The 21,506-nt window shown below is 36.8% G+C and overlaps 1 protein-coding gene and 1 pseudogene across 3 annotated transcripts; one reads left to right on the forward strand and one right to left on the reverse strand.

The window, feature by feature from the left end:
- Nucleotides 1-7,251: 7,251 nt before the first annotated feature.
- LOC122293175 lies at nt 7,252-8,983 on the forward strand (annotated as a pseudogene).
- Nucleotides 8,984-9,167: 184 nt separating this feature from the next.
- LOC122304813 (WD40 repeat-containing protein HOS15) lies at nt 9,168-19,701 on the reverse strand. Of its 3 annotated transcripts, none has more exons than XM_043117082.1 (14): nt 19,419-19,701; nt 18,658-18,803; nt 18,135-18,486; nt 17,932-18,020; nt 17,787-17,833; nt 16,153-16,300; nt 13,512-13,575; nt 12,256-12,414; nt 12,055-12,176; nt 11,372-11,446; nt 11,049-11,102; nt 10,825-10,898; nt 9,824-9,898; nt 9,168-9,725 (listed from the first exon to the last, which is right to left on the reverse strand). In XM_043117082.1, the coding sequence occupies exons 1-14, from the start codon at nt 19,477-19,479 to the stop codon at nt 9,506-9,508; spliced, it is 1,686 nt and encodes a 561-aa protein (XP_042973016.1). In that variant the 5' UTR covers nt 19,480-19,701; the 3' UTR covers nt 9,168-9,505. The 3 variants fall into 3 exon arrangements, with proteins under 3 accessions (XP_042973016.1, XP_042973010.1, XP_042973022.1); XM_043117076.1 differs by having other exon boundaries at nt 17,932-18,026; XM_043117088.1 differs by lacking the exon at nt 19,419-19,701 and having other exon boundaries at nt 17,932-18,026; nt 18,663-18,803.
- Nucleotides 19,702-21,506: the final 1,805 nt, after the last annotated feature.

Here is a 21,506-nt window from a genome sequence, read left to right on the forward strand (position 1 = left end):
TACTATATCAAAATAATATATTAAATTATTAAAAATATTTTTAAAATATATATAGGAGTCCAATCCAAAATTTATAAACTCTGAGACCAGATCGAATTGTCTAGGTCCACAATTTATGGAACTAAGACCGACCAGTCTAAAGTTTGGTATGAACAAAATGGTTTGGTCCGATCGGTTTTTCGATCCAGACCGATCAGCTTACACCGCTAAGTAAGTTATCCAGATTTAATATATTTTTAAAAAATTAATAATATCAACAATATATAAACAGTAAACATCGCGTTACATAAATTCTAAGCAATAATATCTCGTGTATTTGAATGTCTAATATAGCAGCCAACGATATTAAACAAAGTTACAAAACCAAGCACTTCTCTCCACAATCTATAGAGTAATGAACGTCATGAAACATAAGAATTCCCAGTGCCAAATGTTCGGATAGCCTTCAAGAAAAACCCGATAAACACAATTATGTGTTTGACCTAAGAGTGACAATATATGACACGACCTGTTAATTCAATACGAACACGTCACGATAATAGCCGGTTTGGATTTAATCTTAACTAGGGGTGTCAAATCGTATTAACGGGTTGTGTTCGTGTCATGTCAAAGCATGCATATTATACTATATACATCAACCCTAACCCGACCTGTTAACCTTATCGTATCAAAATCTCAAACCTGTTAATGGGTCATGTCGTGTCAACCCGTTTGACCCATTAGTGAATATTACAAAATAAGTTAACACGACACAATATAACTCGTTTCAAAATGTTTATATAAATTGGTTGAATATACCCAAAATTAACTTATTTGACCTGATTAAATTTAATATAATTTTATATAAATGTTAAAATCACAATATCTATAAAAATTATAAAACTAATTACAAATCCAAAATTATAATCCAAACAATAAAAATATCGAAATTAAAATTCTAACAATTTTATTTTTAGATATAAGAGTATAATTGTAATTTTAACTTTCTTAACATGTCATAGCGGGTTATAACGGATCAAAACGAGTTGACTCGTTATCAACTCGTTAAGCAATCATGTCTTAATGACAATCCATTTTGATCCGAATCCATTAAGACTAAATCCTAATCCGCTATTATCGTGTCATATTCGTGCTAAGTTAACGGGTCGTGTAATATATTGTCACCCCTAGTCTTAACGGATTTGAGTCAAAACAGGTTGACCCGATAAGACACAATTGTTTAAAGGGTTGATAACATGTCAACCCATTATGACACGCTATAACCCGTTAAGAAAGTTAAAGTTATAATTATACCCTTATATTTAAAATTAACATTTTTAGAATTTTAATTTTGATATTTTTATTGTTTGGATTGTAATTTTATACTTGTAGTTAGTTTTATAATTTTTATAGATATTGTGATTTTAATATTTATATAAAATTATACTAAATTTAATAAGGTCAAACCAATTAATTTCAAGTCTATTAAATCCATTTACATAAACAGGTTGATACGATATGACTCGTTATATTAATGGGTCGTATTAGGGTTTGATATTTTGATATGATAAATTTAACGGGTTGGGTTCGGGTTTACCCATATGGTATAATATATATGCCTTAATACAACATGAACACAACTTGTTAACACGATTTGATATCCCTACAGTTTGACCCCACTGTTCACCACCCCACCACCACCACCACCACCACTACTCACCAATCCCCAACAGTAGACAAACTCGCTTTCCTTGTCGACAAGTTTAAATCCATTGACCACCTTCTCCAAGTCCACGCCGTCCTCCTCCGCCATGGCCTCCACCATCACCCCGTCTTGAACTTCAATCTTCAGCGTGCTTACTCCTCTATTGGTCGCCTCGACTATTCTCTTGCACTTTTCAAACATACCCATAGCCAGAATGTGTTCTTCTGAACCGCCATTATTCATGGCCACGCATAGCGCACTTTTGAAATCTTGCCTGATTGTGTTACCACCAACTAGTAATTGTAATGGAAATAAGGGATTGAAATTGTAACTGTATTTAGATCTATGAAAATACGCTCTCTTCGAGGGGAGCACCTCCACGTTCAATTGAACAATACAATATAATTCCAGATGTTTCTTTCAGGGACGTAATAGGACTTTTATACTAAATAAAGGAAATGACTGAAATACTAAACTGCCCTTAGTTTAATGGGCTTCCGAATACATTGTTTTATTCTATTTACTAATAATGGTTCACGAGCCTTTGATGCTAACCCAAGCTGCTATGTTTCCCCTTTAAGCCCATAACCCGAATACCCAACTCTTAGATGTTAGGTCTCCTTCTTGTTGCCGACATGCTTCCCACTTCTGCGATAACTTCTGCACTTAGCCATGTATGTCTTCCTTGCTTCTAAGCTAGAGTGTCCAGCGTATAACAACTGTCCCCCTCTTCAAAACACCTTGCCCACAAGGTGGGGGTAGTCCGCACACAGAGAGTGGTACGGTTCCCATGAAGCATCCTCTGGAGATTGTCCCTGCCAACGTACCAGGAGCTCAACCATGGGACGATTTTTCACCTTCCTCATCCTCTGGGTAAGCACCTCTATCGGTTCTGGTTTAAAGATTCCTCTTTTATCCACTGGTGGTAAGCGTGGGAGTGTTGCGTGATGCTGACCGAGTTTTGGTTTTAACTGTGAAACATGAAACACGTTGTGTATCTGAGCCGAATCTGGTAACTGGAGGCGATAAGCGACTTCCCCCACCCGTTGAATCACCTGAAAAGGTCCATAAAAGCGAGGTGAGAGCTTGAGATTTTGACGGTGTCGCACAGAGGACTGTCGGTAAGGTTGTAATTTCAGGTAGACCCAGTCTCCTTCATTAAAAATTTGCTCTTTTCTTCCTTTGTCTGCATATTTCTTCATTCTATCTTGAGCCCGAACCAGATTCTGTTTGAGCAGTAGCCAAAGTTGGTCACGGTGCAGTAAGGTCTCTTTGACTTCTTGTATTTTTGTTGAGCCCTTAATGTAGCTCACCCACCTGGGAGGTTTATACCCATACAGAGCCTCAAAAGGCGTGATCTTTGTTGATGTATGGACACTAGAATTGTAACACCATTCGGCTAGGGCCACCCACTGAGACCATTCTTTAGGCCTGTCCCCCACATAGCTGCGTAGATAATTTTCTACCCATTTGTTTACTGCCTCTGTTTGACCATCCGTTTGAGGATGGTACGCAGTCCTAAAGGCCAATTGCACCCCCTGTAGAAGGAAAAGTTCTTTCCAAAATTTACTAGTAAAGGTCGGGTCTTTGTCTGAGATAATGGTGTGGGGTAAGCCATGAAGTTTGAAGATATGTTTAACAAAAAGTTGGGCAACAATTTTAGCAGTGTATGGGTGGGCTAAGGGAATGAAATGAGCGTATTTAGTAAACCTGTCGACAACAACCCATAGAGCATTAAACCCTCCTGAGTTCGGCAACCCATCAACAAAATCCATGGTGATGTCAGACCATGGTATGGAAGGTAGAGGTAGGGGCTGAAGAAGGCCACTAGGTAAAGTGTTGTCCACCTTTACAGTTTGACATATCTCACAATTCTTTAAGAACTCTTTGACATCTGATTTCTGTCCTAGCCAATAAAAATCTCTCCGTAGTCTATGCATGGTTTTGTCAAATCCCATATGTCCTCCCATGGGGCCACTGTGCACTAGCTCCAAAAGCTTATGGAAGAGGGGCTTATGGGCAGGAATATAAACTCTATTTTTGTAAAATAGTGAACCATCTCTCACTGAATATGGTGATGGTAATAGGCCCTCCTGATGTTTCTTGAAAAGAGTTTGGACTTGTTGGTCTGAAAAATAATAGGATTTAATCTCAACCATCCAATCCCATGTGGGTAAAGATAGCATAGACACTTGAATATTCAGTTCACCCCCTTGCCGAGAGAGAGCATCAGCAACGAGGTTCTCTTTGCCCTTTTTGTACTCAACTATGAAATCGTACCCCATGAGTTTAGAAATTCACTTCTGCTGCATGACTGTACCTGCTCTTTGGTCTAAAAGGAATTTGAGACTTTGGTGATCTGTTTTCACTACAAAGGGTTGCCCCATGAGATAGTGTCTCCATTTCTGCACTGAGGAAACTAATGCCAGTAGTTCCTTCTCATAGGTGGAGAGTGCTATAGCCCTGCCTTTTAAAGCTTGACTGAAAAAGGCTAGGGGTCGGCCCCCTTGCATTAAAACAGCGCCGATGGCTGTCCCAGATGCGTCACACTCAATGACAAAATTAGATTGGAAATCAGGTAGAGCTAGCACCGGTGGTTTCGTCATGACTCTTTTTAACTCCTCAAATGAGGCTTGGGCCTCCTCATCCCATTGAAAGCTGTCCTTTCTCAGTAAACTGGTCAGCTTAGCTGCAATAGAGCCATAACCCTTGACAAATCTTCTGTAATAACCTGTGAGGCCTAAGAACCCCCTTAAGGCCTTCAAGTTTTTTGGGACGGGCCAATCAATCATGGCCTGTAACTTGTCTGGGTCTGCACGCACTCCATTTCCTGAAATTAAATGTCCCAAGTAGGATATTTCTTTGCAGCCGAAACTGCACTTACTCAACTTAGCAAACAGTTGATTCTCCCTTAGAATATCAAAAGCCACTTGCAGATGCCTCACATGGTCAGCAGTGTTTTTACTGTAAATTAAAATATCATCAAAGAAAACTAAAATAAATTTTCTGAGATGAGATTTGAAAACCTGGTTCATAAGACTTTGGAATGTTGATGGTGCATTGGTTAAACCAAATGGCATCACCAAAAACTCGTAGTGGCCCTCATGTGTTCGGAAGGCCGTCTTAGGGATATCTTCAGGCCGCACCCTGATCTGATGGTACCCTGATCTCAAGTCCAATTTTGAGAATATTTGAGCGCCATGCAACTCATACATGAGCTCTTCCACCACTGGAATAAGAAACCTGTCCTTGATAGTAACACTATTCAAGGCCCTGTAATCCACACACAGACGCCAAGATCCATTTGCTTTCCTCACTAGCAGCACAGGTGAGGAGTAGGGGCTTTGACTGGGGCGAATGACCCCTGTTTCCAGCAACTCTTTAACTATTTTTTCAATTTCATCTTTTTGAAAATATGGGTACCGGTATGGCCTAACTGAGATTGGGTTAGTGTTTGGTTGGAGGGTGATGCTATGGTCATGGGATCTTGCTGGAGGTAGGCTAGTAGGGGTAGCAAAAATGTCAGGATAAAGATTAAGAAGGGACTGTTTAGGGGCAGGAATAGGTGGGCTTTTTGTAGCTGGTGTGTCTTCTATTAACTGTAACAGGAGCCCTTTATGTTCTAAACTATTAGATTTAGGAAGCTTCCCTTCTTCAATAAAACTTGTACTGCTAAGCCCTTTCAAAACCACCACTGCAGTTTTATAATTAAACTGCATAGTGAGCTATTGAAAATTCCAAAGGATGGACCCCAAGCCTTGCAACCATTGAACTCCAAGGACAATATCACACCCAGCCAAGACTAGAACATACATATCCATGGTAAAAAGATGCCCTTGCATATGAACATTAACACCCATTGCTTTGCCTTCACTTTTGATTTGATCCCCATTAGCAACTTTCACTTTCACCCCTCTCTTCTTCGTTAACAGCTAAGGGAACTCGGGCTAGTATGGTAGGGTCAAGAAAATTATGTGTACTACCCGAGTCGATTAAAATAGTCACTGCTTGAGTACCAATTTTACCTTGAATTCGCATTGTTTTGGGACTAAGAGAACCCGAAATGGCATGCAATGAAATTTCTGGAGATTTACCCATATCAACCGTTTCCACCACTTGTTTAGGATGTGAGACTTGGCCTGTATCTTGGTCTATAGGAAGTTGGTCCTCTTCCACTTCCTCAATCAAGTATAATTTGGGGCTGTGACATCTATCACCTGGATTCCATTTGGAATCACAGTGATAACAAAGACCCTTCTCCCTGCGTTCTTTCATTTGGTTTTGAGAAATCTTTTGGACAGGAACAATGGCTTTGGGATAGGCTGTGTTTGGAGATTTGATTGATGTTTGGAGTTGTGTATGGGAAATTGGCTGTGGTGTATGGTATGATGGTTTATATTGGATGATGGCTGGGTCAGTGTATGTGGAGTTGGTGGATTTGTGGTTGAACTTCTTATGGAGTAACACTTTTTCTTCTTGTATTTTAGCAAGCCCATAAGCTGCCATTAAAGTGGCTGGCTCAAACATCCTCACAGTTAAGCGAATTTCATCGGTAAGGCCACTAAGGAAGCAACTCAATTTAAAGGAATCAGGTATGCCCTTTAACCTGTTTGATAATGCTTCAAAGTTGGACTTATATTCCTCCACCGTGCCTAGTTGCCTCAACCTAGTCAGTTGCTCCACTGGATCATCATAACTACTAGGACCAAATCTAAGTAATAAGGCTTTCACAAAATCTTCCCAGCTTGATAAAACGCCTGATTCATCTAGATCTTGGAACCATACAAGGGCCTTGCCCTCCACATGAAATGAAACTAGCCTTAAGCGATGTTGTGGTAGTGTGTTATGGAATGCAAAGAATTGATTGACCCTATAAAGCCAACCAAGGGGATTTTCTCCCGTAAAAACTGGAAAATCCAGCCTAAGAGTTCTAGGCAAAATCTCACCAGTATGAGGTGTGAGTTGGTGTGAACTGTTGTTATCCTCATGATGATTTGCTCTTGCTGAAACAATCTTGTTCACGTTATGTAGGTCTGCTGCTACAGCTGAAAATTGCTGCATCATAGCTTCCATTTGTCTTCGCATTGCCAACATCTCAACTTCAATGATGGTGAACTGAGAAACAGATTGTTGAATGTGAACTTCGGTGGACTTCTTAAACGTCTGAAACCCTTCCTGCAAATCTTTGAGACGAGTTCCTTCAGCCATGATTGCAGAATCGGAGGCTCTGGATACCACTTTGTTACCACCAACTAGTAATTGTAATGGAAATAAGGGATTGAAATTGTAACTGTATTTAGATCTATGAAAATACGCTCTCTTCGAGGGGAGCACCTCAACGTTCAATTGAACAATACAATATAATTCCAGATGTTTCTTTCAGGGACGTAATAGGACTTTTATACTAAATAAAGGAAATGACTGAAATACTAAACTGCCCTTAGTTTAATGGGCTTCCGAATACATTGTTTTATTCTATTTACTAATAATGGTTCACGAGCCTTTGATGCTAACCCAAGCTGCTATGTTTCCCCTTTAAGCCCATAACCCGAATACCCAACTCTTAGATGTTAGGTCTCCTTCTTGTTGCCGACATGCTTCCCACTTCTGCGATAACTTCTGCACTTAGCCATGTATGTCTTCCTTCTAAGCTAGAGTGTCCAGCGTATAACAGATTGAACCTCAAAAGGCCCTTCATTCCCAAACGATTAGACTTGAGTTTGATTCCGATTCGTATGTTAGGACGGGCCACGTTGATGTTTATGCAAGAAGGGGGGATTTGGCGTATGCGCAACAGCTATTTGATACTATGCCCAAGAAGAGTTTGGTTTCTTTGACGGCTATGATTACATGTTATGCCAAGCATGGGGAGCTTGACAAGGCCCGAGTATTGTTCGAAGATATGGAGGACAGGGATGTGGTTTGTTGGAATGCGATCATTGATGGGTATGCTCAGAATGGGATGCCAAATGAGGCTTTGTTATTGTTTAGACAGATGTTGGCAGCGAGAGTTAAGCCTAACGAAGTGACTGTACTGGCTGCACTCTCTGCTTGTGGGCAGCTTGGAGCTTTGGAGTCTGGTAGATGGCTTCATTCTTATATTGAGAATAATAGGATTGACATTAATGTTCATGTGGGTACCGCGTTGGTTGATATGTATAGTAAGTGTGGTAGTTTGGAGGATGCGCGTTTAGTTTTTGATAGGATCAAAGACCAGGATGTCGTGGCTTGGAACTCAATGATTGTGGTGTATGCAATGCATGGATTTAGCCGAGATGCTTTGCGGTTGTTTCATGAAATGTGTGCAGCTGGACATCATCCTTCTGATATAACTTTCATTGGCATGTTGAGCGCTTGTAGCCATGCCGGTTTGATCAGATTTTTCTATTCAATGAAAGATGAATATGGGATTGAACCTAAGACTATGGGTGTATGGTAAATCTTCTTGGCCGTGCTGGCCATTTAAAAGAAGCATATTTTCTTGTCAAAGGCACGACTGAGCCAGATCCTGTCTTAAGGGGAACTTTGCTAGGGGCTTGCAGGCTTCATGGTAACATTGCTTTGGGAGAGGAAATTGCAGAGTATCTGGTTGGCAAGAATCTTGCAAATTCAGGAACATATATTCTGCTTTCTGACATATATGAGGCCACCGGCAACTGGGAGGGGGTGGCAAGGGCCTCACCTTGATGAAACTTAGTGGGTCCAGAAAGAGCCTGGATGCAGCTCAATTGAAGTGAATAATATGGTGCACGAGTTTCTTGCCGGAGATAGGAGACACCCAAAAAGCAAGGAAATCTACATGACGTTAAGAGGAAATAAATAATTGCCTCAGAGCGCACGGTCACGTCCCACACAGAAATAGCGTTAAATGATCTTGGGGAGAGAGAAAAAGAGCAATCCCTTTCACAATGAGAAGTTAGCTATTGCCCTTGGGCTCATCGGTACTCAACCAGGAAGTACAATCAAGATTGTGAAGAATTATCGGGTATGTCTAGACTGTCATGCTGTGACCAAGTTGATTTCAAAAATCACCGGACGTGAGATTGTAATGAGGGATCGAAACCGATTTCACCACTTTGTGAACGTTTCTTGTTCTTATGGTGATTACAGGTGAAGTGTAATACATCGATCTCAACAGCTCGAGAGCAGGACCTAAAATGAGTTCTGCCATTTACAAGTAGGTGCGTAAACGCACCACTTATTGCAGGACCTAAAACAATTGTAAACAAAATTTAAAACAAGCATTTTATATTAGCCGATGTAATTGACGTCCACACTAGTGATAATATATTATGTGCCAATATGCAGATAGTTGTTTGAATCCAATTGCCATCAAATTCTCCAAATTCGCCAAATGGGAGATAAACATTTGCTGCTCGGGCAACTGACAAGATTTTACATGTACTTGAATAACAACGTATAAAAAGAGTTGGGGAGGGTCTTTGGGTATATCTATCAATATCGAACGGAATATAAAACAAAGTAAAACGGGCTAACAAACTTCATTCCATACAACAATTATTGGGAATAAATTGTAAACTACAAAATCATATCCAAATAATTATATACATAATCGGTTGGAATTGACTCCTAAAAAGCATAAGCCTAATTGACAATTGACTAAACATGAGGCACAAAGCTTGTCACATTAGTAACGCCTGATCTATGGTTAACACATACCTACCCACCCATGATGCATTTCACATGCCCATCTAGGTGTCATCTCTACCGTTAAAAGGCCAACTAAATTGTAAGTTCAGTCATGAATAAGGGCTTTTGTAAACCAGGAGGCAGAAGCGAACAACTTGATATTGTAGGACCTTACATTCTGAAATCCAAAACACAAACTATGTTATTGGCAAAACATGCAGCAATCTTGTCACCTTCCTTGTTCCAGCAAACTTCAAATACGCCCCCATTCCCAGTGTATGTTTTAACAATCTTGCCTTCCTTCAATGACCAGATGTGCATGGATCTATCAAGGGATCCACTGGCCAAATACTCACCATTTGGGCTAAATGCAACGGAATATACAGGATCTCTGGATTTCCAATTTAAAGCATTAGTAAATTCAAAAGTATCTAAGCAGTTATCATTACCTTCTAAAAATATCAATGACAGAGGAGAGGAGACTGGTACCTGTGTCCATTCAAGCTGTGGATAAGTTTCCCAAGTTCCACATCCCATAGCTTCACTGTTGAGTCAAACGATGCACTGTATAGAAACATAATAACAGCATATATTAGATTATTAAACAATTTTTTTTATCGGTAAATATGAATTTTATTGAAAAAGGTGAAGGCAAGTACACGGGACTTATTAAATAACTAAAATAAATAAGTAAAAACAAGAATGAATACTATAGTATATTTTGGTTTTCATATTTCTGTGTCTGATACTTGGGCTTTGCCTTACTTTTATGAATAAGACTTCTTGATTACCTATTAAAAAAAAAAAGAATAAAAAAAAAATTTGTGTCTGTTGCAGGTCTGCACGTAATATCATGCACATTAAACAAATCCGGACATGGAGATATATTATCATTTACTCCAGAGGCAGTTTCCACAAACAATCGTCAGCTCCACAAACAATTGTCAGCAACAGCCAAAAAATGAAGAGGGAGAAAGAAAAACAATGTCTGGTACAATGTGTCTACATTCTTAGAGTAAACCGATAATCACTGAAGCTGGCAATGTGCAATTACAGACACAATGGTGGCTTCAACTAACAACTCCCAGTGTACTCTACTCTTAGTTGTATCCTATAAAACTTCAGTTAAGATGTCAAATATCAATTTCTTTAACAATACAAGATGGGTCAATAATGATAGAACTGATTTTTTTTTTTTCCAATATCATTCCTATACTTATTGGATTTGAATCCATCTGTAGTTCATAATGAACTGAGTTTAATTAACGAAAACATTTTTCTAGAACAAGTGCAGAGTAATTTACTTTTTGACAACCAATAAAGTCAGATAATCAACTAAACAGAAAAGCTGGAAGTACCAAATTGAATATCTAGACCACCAACACAAACTCAAAACTTTTTTTTTTTTACAAGACACTCATAAAACTAAATTTGTGTTTTTTGATAAGTAACGCATAAAACTAAAATTTTTCAAGCAGCAGCATGCATACCTTGCCAGCACTAACTGCTGGTTGGGGTTGATCGTACCAGGTCCAGTGGGACTCCATCTGATAGTATATATCTCCTGCAAAAGCATTATTCAATGTTTCTATGAATAATCTATTTAATCTATTAGAGCACAAGCATGTAAACTGGGATGTCCACAGGTACATTGATAATGAGGAAAACACAAAAACTTTTTGATAGGTAGGAAAACACAAAAACTAGAGAGTACCTTAGAGTGCTCCTTTAAATCATGAACAAACTTGTCCTGCTTCATACTCCATACCTGCACCAAAATTATATATTAGCTGAAAACAGAGAACCCACTACAACAATGTCTCCCAGAAGCAAGATGAACCAACAAGAAAAAGGGTGAAAATGTACAGAACACATTGGATATACCGGAAGATGGCATATGCAAACTATATAGCATACATGTGCATGCATATGCACACCCACACTCGTCACACAGCCTCCTAAAAATGCCAAGTGCAAACATCTACATCACGACATAAGAGGCAAATCAATTTAATTGAGGAAGGGTAGCATAAAAACCTTTGCTGTGATATCATCAGAGCAAGAGGCCAGTAATGATCCTGTTGGGTCCCATTTGACACAGTTAACTTCACCCTGAAATTGCACAACATGTTAGCCACAGAATGATATCATTTCACAAGTCAAAGCAAATAGTTTGATCTATGCTTTCCAAACATTCAGGAATCAAAGTCTGCAGATGTAGCTATGATGAACAAATTGTAGCAACAAATGACTATCATGTGCACTAAATGGGTAGTCCCTTGTTTACTACTTGAATAATCTGAGAAGTCAGATTATAACTCTGGAGCAAACAGAAACATTGCTCAAGGTGGCGTTGGTAATTCCTATAACAAAACCACCTTAATTCCAAACTTAGGCATGCATAAAAGTATAATTAGAGCAGCAGTCAAAGGCAGACCTTGTTCTAAACATGTAGGCTCCCCAAGCCACCTTCTTCCCCCACCTCCCAAATAACAATGATAATAATAAGATCAGAAGAGAAAATTAGACATGGTTTAAAAGGTCAGGTCTAAGCTTGAATCTAACATATCTTAAAGCCCCAATGTGCAAGCCCCACTTAAAGGACAAGTGTGTGTAAGGAATAATATTGGTAAGATAATACCAAAACCTCAGCTGTTCTACGCAGGGAACTGAATTCTGTGGCAGAAAAATAACAGTTAAGTGCAGATTCAAGGAAAAACCTGATGCCCGACAAAAGTTTTGATAGGGAGGACTTCTCCAATCTTGCAAACATATATCATATTATCTGTAGAGCTTGTTGCAAATGAGACATTGTTGCGCCAGTCAACGTCAAGGGTAGGACCTATAAAATACAAATTTAGAAGATTTATCCTAATCACAAGATGGACACAACTTTTTTATCACTAAATCAAATGGAGCACCTGTATGAAAGTCAAATTGTTGTTTGCATTCCTCTGCCTTTACATCCCATACAATTGCAGTTTTATCACAGCTACCAGTAAGAAGATAGTCACCCTTCTTGTTCCACTTTAGAGAGAATATGGGTCCTTTGTGTTTACTTAGTGTACTCTTTAATTCACCTGGTCAAGGAAAAAGACAATTATCAGTAAACTGAAGAAATTTGCACAAGCAATGAAGATAAACATAAAATCCTGATTCCAAATTCCATGTAAATAAAACAAAGCACCACATGGAAGACATCAAACTAACAAAGAAAGAAACTTCTATTAGATATTTTGCTTAGCCCATGTATGTGGAGTCCCATGTTATGTATGTAGGTAGTAAAGATGTATGTACGCACACTTTCCTTCAAATGATAAAAAGGACCTTTGAAACAGACTACACATGCACATGATGTACCACAAAAGAAACTAAAATGCATCCTTTTAAGTGAATAAAACTCCATGAATTCACAAGAATATCTCTCAAGACTATAAGATGAACTAAAGTTCCAATTGATCACAAAGGCAAAATCTTTTTTTTTTTTTTTTTTTTTTATCAGTAATCACAAAGGCAAATTCTCAAACCACATGGATCATAGACATGCCTCAAGATTAAATATGGATCATAGAAATACCTCATTCAATTTCCCTAAAGCCTGAAGCAGGGCAAGAAGCCAACTTTGCATAGATCGATATACTTTTGTAATATGTGCGTTATAACTCCTCAGACATCCTTTTAAGTTACTGATCTTTTAGCAAAAGGTTGGTGACCAAAGCACGTCTAAAAATAGATAGCAGGCTAAATATACATGACGCATTTCCAACAGTATGGAAACATCAATACCAGCATGTGCCATGCACATACAACTGTGTGCCAACAACATTGCCAACAGAAGCTGGGAAACAAGACTAAGGCAGACTAGCTAATGAAATTTTGGGTAAAAACTATTTACACTGTTTGCTTATCCACGGCATCATCACATGACAAGGTGTATAAAAAGGTATAAAGAGCTTTACTTCTTAGGTGACAGTCCACATAACTGTAAAGGGATATACACACACCTTCAATGATTGTATACACAAACAAGCAAAAACATCACATAAAATGAGAAGACGGTATTATTTAACTTCATTTCTGGTCCATTGTGTCATATCTGCTCCACCCTAATTGCTGGAAAATGCAGATATTTACTTTACAAAAAAACAAAAACAAAAACAACTCTAAGACAGCTTACCACTTGTAGTCCAAATTCTCGCTTGCCCATCATACGAACCAGTTGCAAGTAGTGTCCCCTCTCCCTGAATAGGGGAAAGAAAAACCATCACAATTTTTTTCACGGAAAATGACAAAAATTTAGGAAGGAAGCTTCATTACCATCAATATAGCATCTAGAAAAGTACCCTTCTTGCTTTACACGAAGTAGCAAAACACTACAGCTACAGATTAACAGTGAAAACCTGCTGCTTGTTCTATTGCTGTACTTTAATTCTGTGTGTGTTTATTTCTTATGCATAAAAAAAAATGTGTTTGAGAAGAGGCAAGGGGAGTATGAAGCCAGACTGTTCTATCAAATGTTATTTTCTTTTCCCGGAAACAAATTAGGAGGAAAAGGATTCCAGTCAGAGCGTCTTTCTTTGTTTGTACAGGCACTCTTGTGAAGATCCTTATGATAATATTAGAAAGAGACATTTTGTGGTTGTAGAGGTGTTGTATATGCAAGAGTGGAGAGACAATTGATCACCTCTTACTTCCCTGCGAGGGAACTAGTGGTCTCTAAAACAAAAAATTTTTCTTCTTTGGGCTTGGTTGGTTATGCCGTGTAGAGAGGTGGATCTCCTAGCATGTTGTACAGAAACGTTTGCTGGCACTAAAAGGAATACTTTATGGAAGCTGATTTTATTGTGCTTAATGCAGTGCTGGTGCAGATAAAGGAGTGATTGGAACTTTGAGAATTGTGAGAAGTTGGTTGCCAGAGTCAAGGATCTCCTTTATAACCCAATACAAAAAACCAGTATCTAATTTTCTAGATATTCAGTTTCTTGTATCACTAGAACATCACTCCTAGGTATTGCTCTTGTATATGACCTGTGTACTTGGGTTTTTGCCTGTTACTATAATAAAAAAAATCTTATTTATCGATCAAAACAATTTTCAAGATATTCAGTTATATTGTTCTCATTTTCTGATTAGGTGCATATCTTGTATGCTCCTTGTGTGCATCGATACCACTTTCTTTTATAGGTAAATCGATACCACTTATGATTATCGATATCAATAAAATTTACACTAAAAAAAAAAAAAACTATTTTTTGTAAGTAAAAAAAACCTTAATACAAACATACATCCTCTTGATGCAGAGGAGAATACCATTCCCACTCCACATTAATGTGGACTATCTAAGTTGTTGCAAAATATTAAATAGGAGAAAGACTACACCCCCTCCATCTTTTTGGGTTTAAAAACAGGATCCTTTTACCCCCTCATTAGGATAATGAAACTCAACATTTGGCATATTGACAATTGGATAATTGCATCTACATCAGTGAGGCAGGGACAGTGCCGATCCCAGAAGAAAGAAAAAGAAAAAAGAAAACCAATCAACCATGAGATTTCTTTTTTTTTTTTTTCCCAAAAAAATAAAAACTTAATACAAACATACATCCTCATGATGCAGAGGAGAATACCATTCCCACTCCACATTAATGTGGACTATCTAAGGTGTTGCAAAATATTAACAAGGAGAACGACAACACCCCCTCCATCTTTTTGGGTTTAGAAACAGGATCCTTTCCCCCCTCATTGGGATAATGAAACTCAACATTTGGCATATTGACAAGTGGATAATTGCATCTACATCAGTGAGGCAGGGACAGTGTCGATCCCAGAAAAGAGGGGGGGGGGGGGGGGGGGGGGGGGGAAGATAAAAAACCGTACCTATCAAAAAAGAAAAGAAAACCAATCAACCATGAGATTTCTCTTGTAGTTTCTTCAGTAGATGCTTTCTATGTACAAAGAGTTGATAAAAGATAAGATTCTTTTCATAAGAAAATTCCATTAAAAAGTGCAGAAGGTGCACCCGAGTATATAGGAAGTTTTCAAGAGAGACCCCCATTCAGAAGGAGAAAAGACTACAAGAAATTCATGAAAGTTAAGCCCATTGAAGTCTATAGAAGCTGTCCAAATTATACAAGTATCGAGAAAGAAAGTTTCGAGTTCCTCCAACATCCGTTCACGATTATCAAAATTTCTATCATTCACTTCCCTCTAAATACACCATATGAGTCAAGTAGGAACCATTATCTACACTGCTGTGATTTGTAGGTAGCCACCTAACACTAAAGAGTAACAGAAGGCCATTTGCTGCAAATCATGTTAAGTGTTTGTAGCTTTTATCACCAAAACAGCATCCATTTAACATTTAAAATAAAATCGGGCCAAACTAAGAATAGTCACTGTTAGGCTCTTTTTTTTTTTTTTTGATACGTAAGAAGTAAATTACATTGATATGAATGAAATAGGCATAGCCCATGTACACAGGGAGTATACAAAAGAATACCTAAATACATTCTAAATTAAAGACAAAAAGTCATGAGCATTGTTTCCATCAAGTACAATGGCTGAAAACTGTTAGGCTCTTATCTAGCATTAAAACCAATTTAAAACAAGTAAACCTACATCACGCACCAAGTATTCAACTGAAGAATAAATGAAAACGATTCCAAACAACCAGTTTTCCAGGTACACGGCATGCCAACCTTCAAAACATTTTGCAAGTACAACAAATGATGGCACAAGTAAACTACAGCATTCGGATTTAGTAGGGAAACAAAAGCAGTGTAATGAATTTAAGGACAGGATAGGGTAATAATACTCACATTCCAATCAAGCGTAGTGACATCTTTACTCTTCTCATTTGTTCTACCTTTAACATGTTTCAGAACCAGCACATTTGGAGGACCATTAGAGCCTTGTCTCGAGCTACTATCGGCAATTGTCCATATCCGAGCTGTTGAATCTCCAGATCTAGAGTTGTAAAAGCCGTGTGATGAAAAAAATCGTTAAATTTCACAACCTTACCCAATCGTATAGTACCACAACAGAAAATTATCTAAGGGGATGTTTGGAAACTATTCTCATCCCATCCCATCCCATCTCCTTCCCAAACATCATTCAAATGCAAACACTTTTAAACTAATCATTACAAATTTTCCAAAATTCCATACAAAAAAAATTTCAAGTTTTTCAAATCTCAAAACAAAAATAATATTAAAAAAAATAATATTTTAACTTTATAAAATTTTTATTAAATTTTTTCTCTCTTTTTCCAAAATCCAATAAATACTTAACTCAAACTATCTTCCTACTATTCACAAACCATCTTACCATTCAAAAGACTCCCATCTCATCTCATTCCCTAAGCATCCCCTAAACTTCCAGGAGAAAGAGTGACATACATGTCTTAATGGCAAACATTAACATATCACTAGATGTGATACTGCCTTCAACTGCATTTTATACTTATCAATTTCATTATTAGTTAAATGAGAAATTATATTTGCAGTCCTAGAGTGTGCAGACCCCGAGCACTCCTGAAAAAAGTGGATAAATATGAAACTCACATGCGAAAATCTTTTTTTTTAATGGTGGATCCCAATTTTTTTCCAAGGGAGTGTACGAGACTTGCATACCCTAGGACTGTATGACTGTATCTAGCATTTCCGGAGGGTGCAGTTTGAGACACAGCATAATCTGACTCACTTGGCGTTGTGTATATGGAGGAAAAGAAATGACTACAGTTTCAAATAAATCGCAGAGAGCACCACAGACCTCAATACTTTCTTTGGTAATGCACTCTACCATTGAGTATCTGCTAACCAATGTACCTCTAGCTTTACTTTGGTAATACACCAGGTGTATTTGTTATATACTCCCATGTATTTCAATTATGCCTCATTTACTTTCATTGATCATAAATAGAACACATTATTTATCAAAAATAATTCTGTAGTAATATAAATTTCTCAAGAAACTGAAATTATCAGTCAAGAAATTCTTAGAAAACACTAAATGCTTGTAATACGTAAATAAATTTACTTGGTAAATTGTTTGAAACATATGTTGAATTGTTTGAAACATATGGTAAATTGTGCAAAAGAACTAACACACAGAATATGTAATGAAGAAATAACAAAGAAGCGATATATATATATATATATATTTTTATGATGAGGGAACCACCCCACGGTAGAGCCCTTAGGACTCACCCATGGAACCAAAACCCCTGGGGAGACTAGCACAACAACCCACCGCTGTGGCCTCCCATTTAAATCACAGTTTGATCCCAGGGGGAATCGAACTGTGACATAGGGTTCATGCAATATGAAACCTATAAAACAAGTTGACATGACAGATGCAGCCAAAAGAAAATACAAGAGAGGTTTCAACCATAAGCCCAAGGTACACAGTGAACCATTGCCAAAAAAAAAAATGCATTTCAAAATATACTAACCCTGATGCAAGAAGAGAACCTGTTGGACTCCATGCGCAAGCACAAACCTGGAGGAAGAAAGGAAAGCATGCACGTCATCACAGACGGGAAAAATAATTGGAGATGAGAGCAACACGATGCAAAAATAATGGAGACATGCTCAAACCTCTGAAGTATGACCTTCCAAAATTGTCACATCAGAACTATGAATTTCACATGCCTGAGAAGTCGAGGTTGTGGAAATATCCATTGGTTCTGGTCCTTTTGAACACATCCAAAGAATTTCATACTTCATGGATGATATAAAAGCTAAAATAAAGAGATGAACAAAAAAACAATGGAACAAATACAATGAAAAAGTACACTTACCTCCTAATACTTTATTATCTTCAAGTTTTACTTCAACTTTATCTTCTTGATCTGTGACCATTTCTCTATTAGTTTGTTCCTCATGCTGTTTTTCTCTATCCTTGTCCTTGTCTGTCCTCTCTTTATCCTTTTCGAGTTCTTTCTCCCTTTCATGTCTTTCTTTATCTCTTATTCTTCCACGTTCTCCTTCATGTTCCCTACCAAGCTCTTTATCTTTATCTTTATCTTTATCTTTTTCCTTCTGTAGAACTTTCCTTTTTTCTTTTATGATTTGCCGCAATTCATAAACATCCTTTGTGATAAGATCCAAAGGTTGTAAGAACGAAAAATCTTCATCCATATCCGTGTCATTCTGACAAGATTAAAATGAACATATATCAACTTGAATTCTGAGATAAGCAGCAGTGGAAAATACATATAGGGTCATGTTGGAAGACGACAACACCTACTGTATTAATAAGTTTCTACTTATCAAAAAAATGTTGGAAGATAGAGAAAAGGCAAAAGAACTAAGCATGCTAACATTACTCAAGTTTGCTTCCATCTCCAAGTACTGAAGTCCTTTTTGTACAAATGTAATAAGAGCACCGGGGGGAACCAAATTGCCATCAATAGGGCACTTGTTGATACTTGCCTCGTATCCTAAGGCAAATGCTGAATGTGTGAATCCTGCAAGATTTGAACAAGGAGAAGTTGATATTTGCATCATTTTCTGTTGTTTTGAATGAAAAGAAGGATCACGAGAACATAGGAAAAAATAATTATTTAAGGTTTGAATTTTCTCCCACCATAACGTCTCATCTGCCTGCCCTAATAATCCTAGGTAGACAATTGGATATATAAGGTTTACGAAGTAATTTCTCTGACTAAAGTCTGCAAACCCTAGATGTACGATTTTTAAGCAACTTGAAAAATTATTCCGAAACTCGGATGTTTCTATTCCCTAATAAGCCCTAAAGAGGTTCCATCGGCAACTAACAAAAACCTAGAACAAAAATTCCAAATGCTATTCGTGAATAAAAACAGCTTCATACAGAAACCCTAGGAAATTAATCTCCAAGAATTAAAGCCCAAAATGGGAATAGAAACAGCGCTGCTCAACATGGCAATAGAAAATAAGACTGCCCATCAAAGTAGGAGCTCCCAAAGGACATTGGGAGGACCGTCTACATCAGCAGGCATAAGATGTACAAAAATTAATATTTTGATCACTTATCATGGAAAAAAGAACACAAAAAACAAAAAGAAGGCAGAACCCTGAGAAGCTGTGGAGTATAAAGTTACCTGATTCTTGAAGGTAACGAAATACAAGGTAGTTCAATTCGACGGATGTAATGGAGGTCATGGTCGAGTCGCCGGGTTCACAGGCTTCGGTGACTGTTTATAAAGCTTTAAACAACCATGTGGGGATAGAAAGAGAGAGAGAAAGAGGAATTTACGAGGCCGCAGGGGTAAGGTGGTGGCTTCTTGCTTGCGGAGTCGGAGGAGTTTCTGGAATTCGCGAAGGTTTTATCTTTTTTTCGGAAAAATATGTTGTCGGTCGCTCGTGAGAAACTTATGACTAGGTTATTTACTACAGACTATAGTGGATCACGGCCCTCACTTCGCGGTTCCACGCACAAATCCCACGGGAAACCGTCAAGTGGCATAAAGAACATGAGAGAGGGTTCAAAATTCAAAATGACTGATGAGAAATAAAATATATAAATTCAAAATAATAAAGTTGATATTTATTTATATAAACATTGCTGTTGTTGGGGATATCTAAAATTTACTGTTTAGATAGTTTCTTAGTGCATATTTAAGATTGTGGTAGAAAATATAATTTATAATTTTAAGACTTATAACTTATAACTTAAGTAATAAATTCTACTGTTAAATAATTATTTACTGTGTGTAAGCATATATTTAAAACACTTTCAAACATATTACGTTTGTTTAGAAACAAATTGAAAAAGTATTTTCTGAAGTAGAAATGATGATTATTTGAATTTTTAAAAATTATGATCATATTTTTAAAAATTGTAATTATCTTAAAGTTGTATGGATATTTTCGTCTATTAACAGTCTTTTTAAAATTCGAATTATGTTTCGCATTATCTGGAAAAACACGTTTGAGAAAAAACATCAAAATGATACTTTTCCTCAAACGTACTTTTTAACTTATTTGAGATTAAAAATGTTTCAATATATAACACCTAAACGACTTAATTTTTTCATTAAAAAGCTTTTAAGAATATTTAAATATTTTTTAACGCTCCTAATGCAACCCCTAACAGGCCCTTAACATGACAACATCATATAGTAGCATGTGATTTATTAAAAAAAATACAAAATTATTTTTAAATCAAAAAGGCATTCGAAAATATAAAAAAGAAACTATATTTTCCCTTTATACCTTTCATATTTGTGTTTTTAATTTTTTAAATAAATTACATAGCATCACATGATGGTGTCACCACGTCAAAATAATCATTTGAGTTGTAAGTTTTAGATAATCAAGTAACATTATTTTTAGAGAAATGATAGAGACAACAAAATATTATATACATATTTTGTATATAATTTTTTTAATCTTTTTTTATTTAATGATTAAGGAAGTGTTTTTAATGATTTTGTATTTTTTTTCAATTTTGAAAATCTTTAAAGGGATTTAAAAATTGATTGAAAAAAATAGAAAGAAAAAATAAAATAAAAATCTACGCTATTTAGTACCGAATTCTTAGTAGGAGCAATGCTACATACAATCCCTATTTGGAGACTGCAATGCAAGCACAGATAATTTTATCTTTAAAAATTTTTAAAATTATTAAAAAAAGATTAGGTTTGGATATTGAAATGAAATGAGATGATTTTAAATAAAAGTTGAAAGTTGAATAAAATATTATTAAAATATTTTTTAATATTATTATTATTTTAAGATTTAAAAAAGTTGAATTATTCATTATATTTTGTGTGATGATTTAAAAAAATTGTAATAATAATATAAGATGAGTTAAAACCATTTTTATATCTAAACTTAACCTAATTTATAAATATTTTATATTTAGACAACTTCTCTCTCTTGAGAGGAGAAAGGTTTTTTCCTTCAAGGGGACAATTTGCCTTAGGCAAGTTTCTTCATGTTAAACTTGAAATTTATATTACAAAGTCTCTGGTGAGGGTAGAATGTTAAGACCTCATTCGATTACACAGATTAAATAAGATAAAAAATTTGTGAATATTAATGAGATAATTTATAAATAATATAGCAAAGCCTTTTGGGGGATCAGAATGTTAAGGCCTTGTTAATTTGGTTAAACATATGAGATGAGATGCAAAATTTGTAAATAATAGGGAAATGGTTTGAAACTTTGAGTTAAGATTTTCATA

This window comes from Carya illinoinensis, chromosome 1 (assembly GCF_018687715.1).
Source record: "Carya illinoinensis cultivar Pawnee chromosome 1, C.illinoinensisPawnee_v1, whole genome shotgun sequence".
Lineage (NCBI taxonomy): Eukaryota > Viridiplantae > Streptophyta > Magnoliopsida > Fagales > Juglandaceae > Carya > Carya illinoinensis.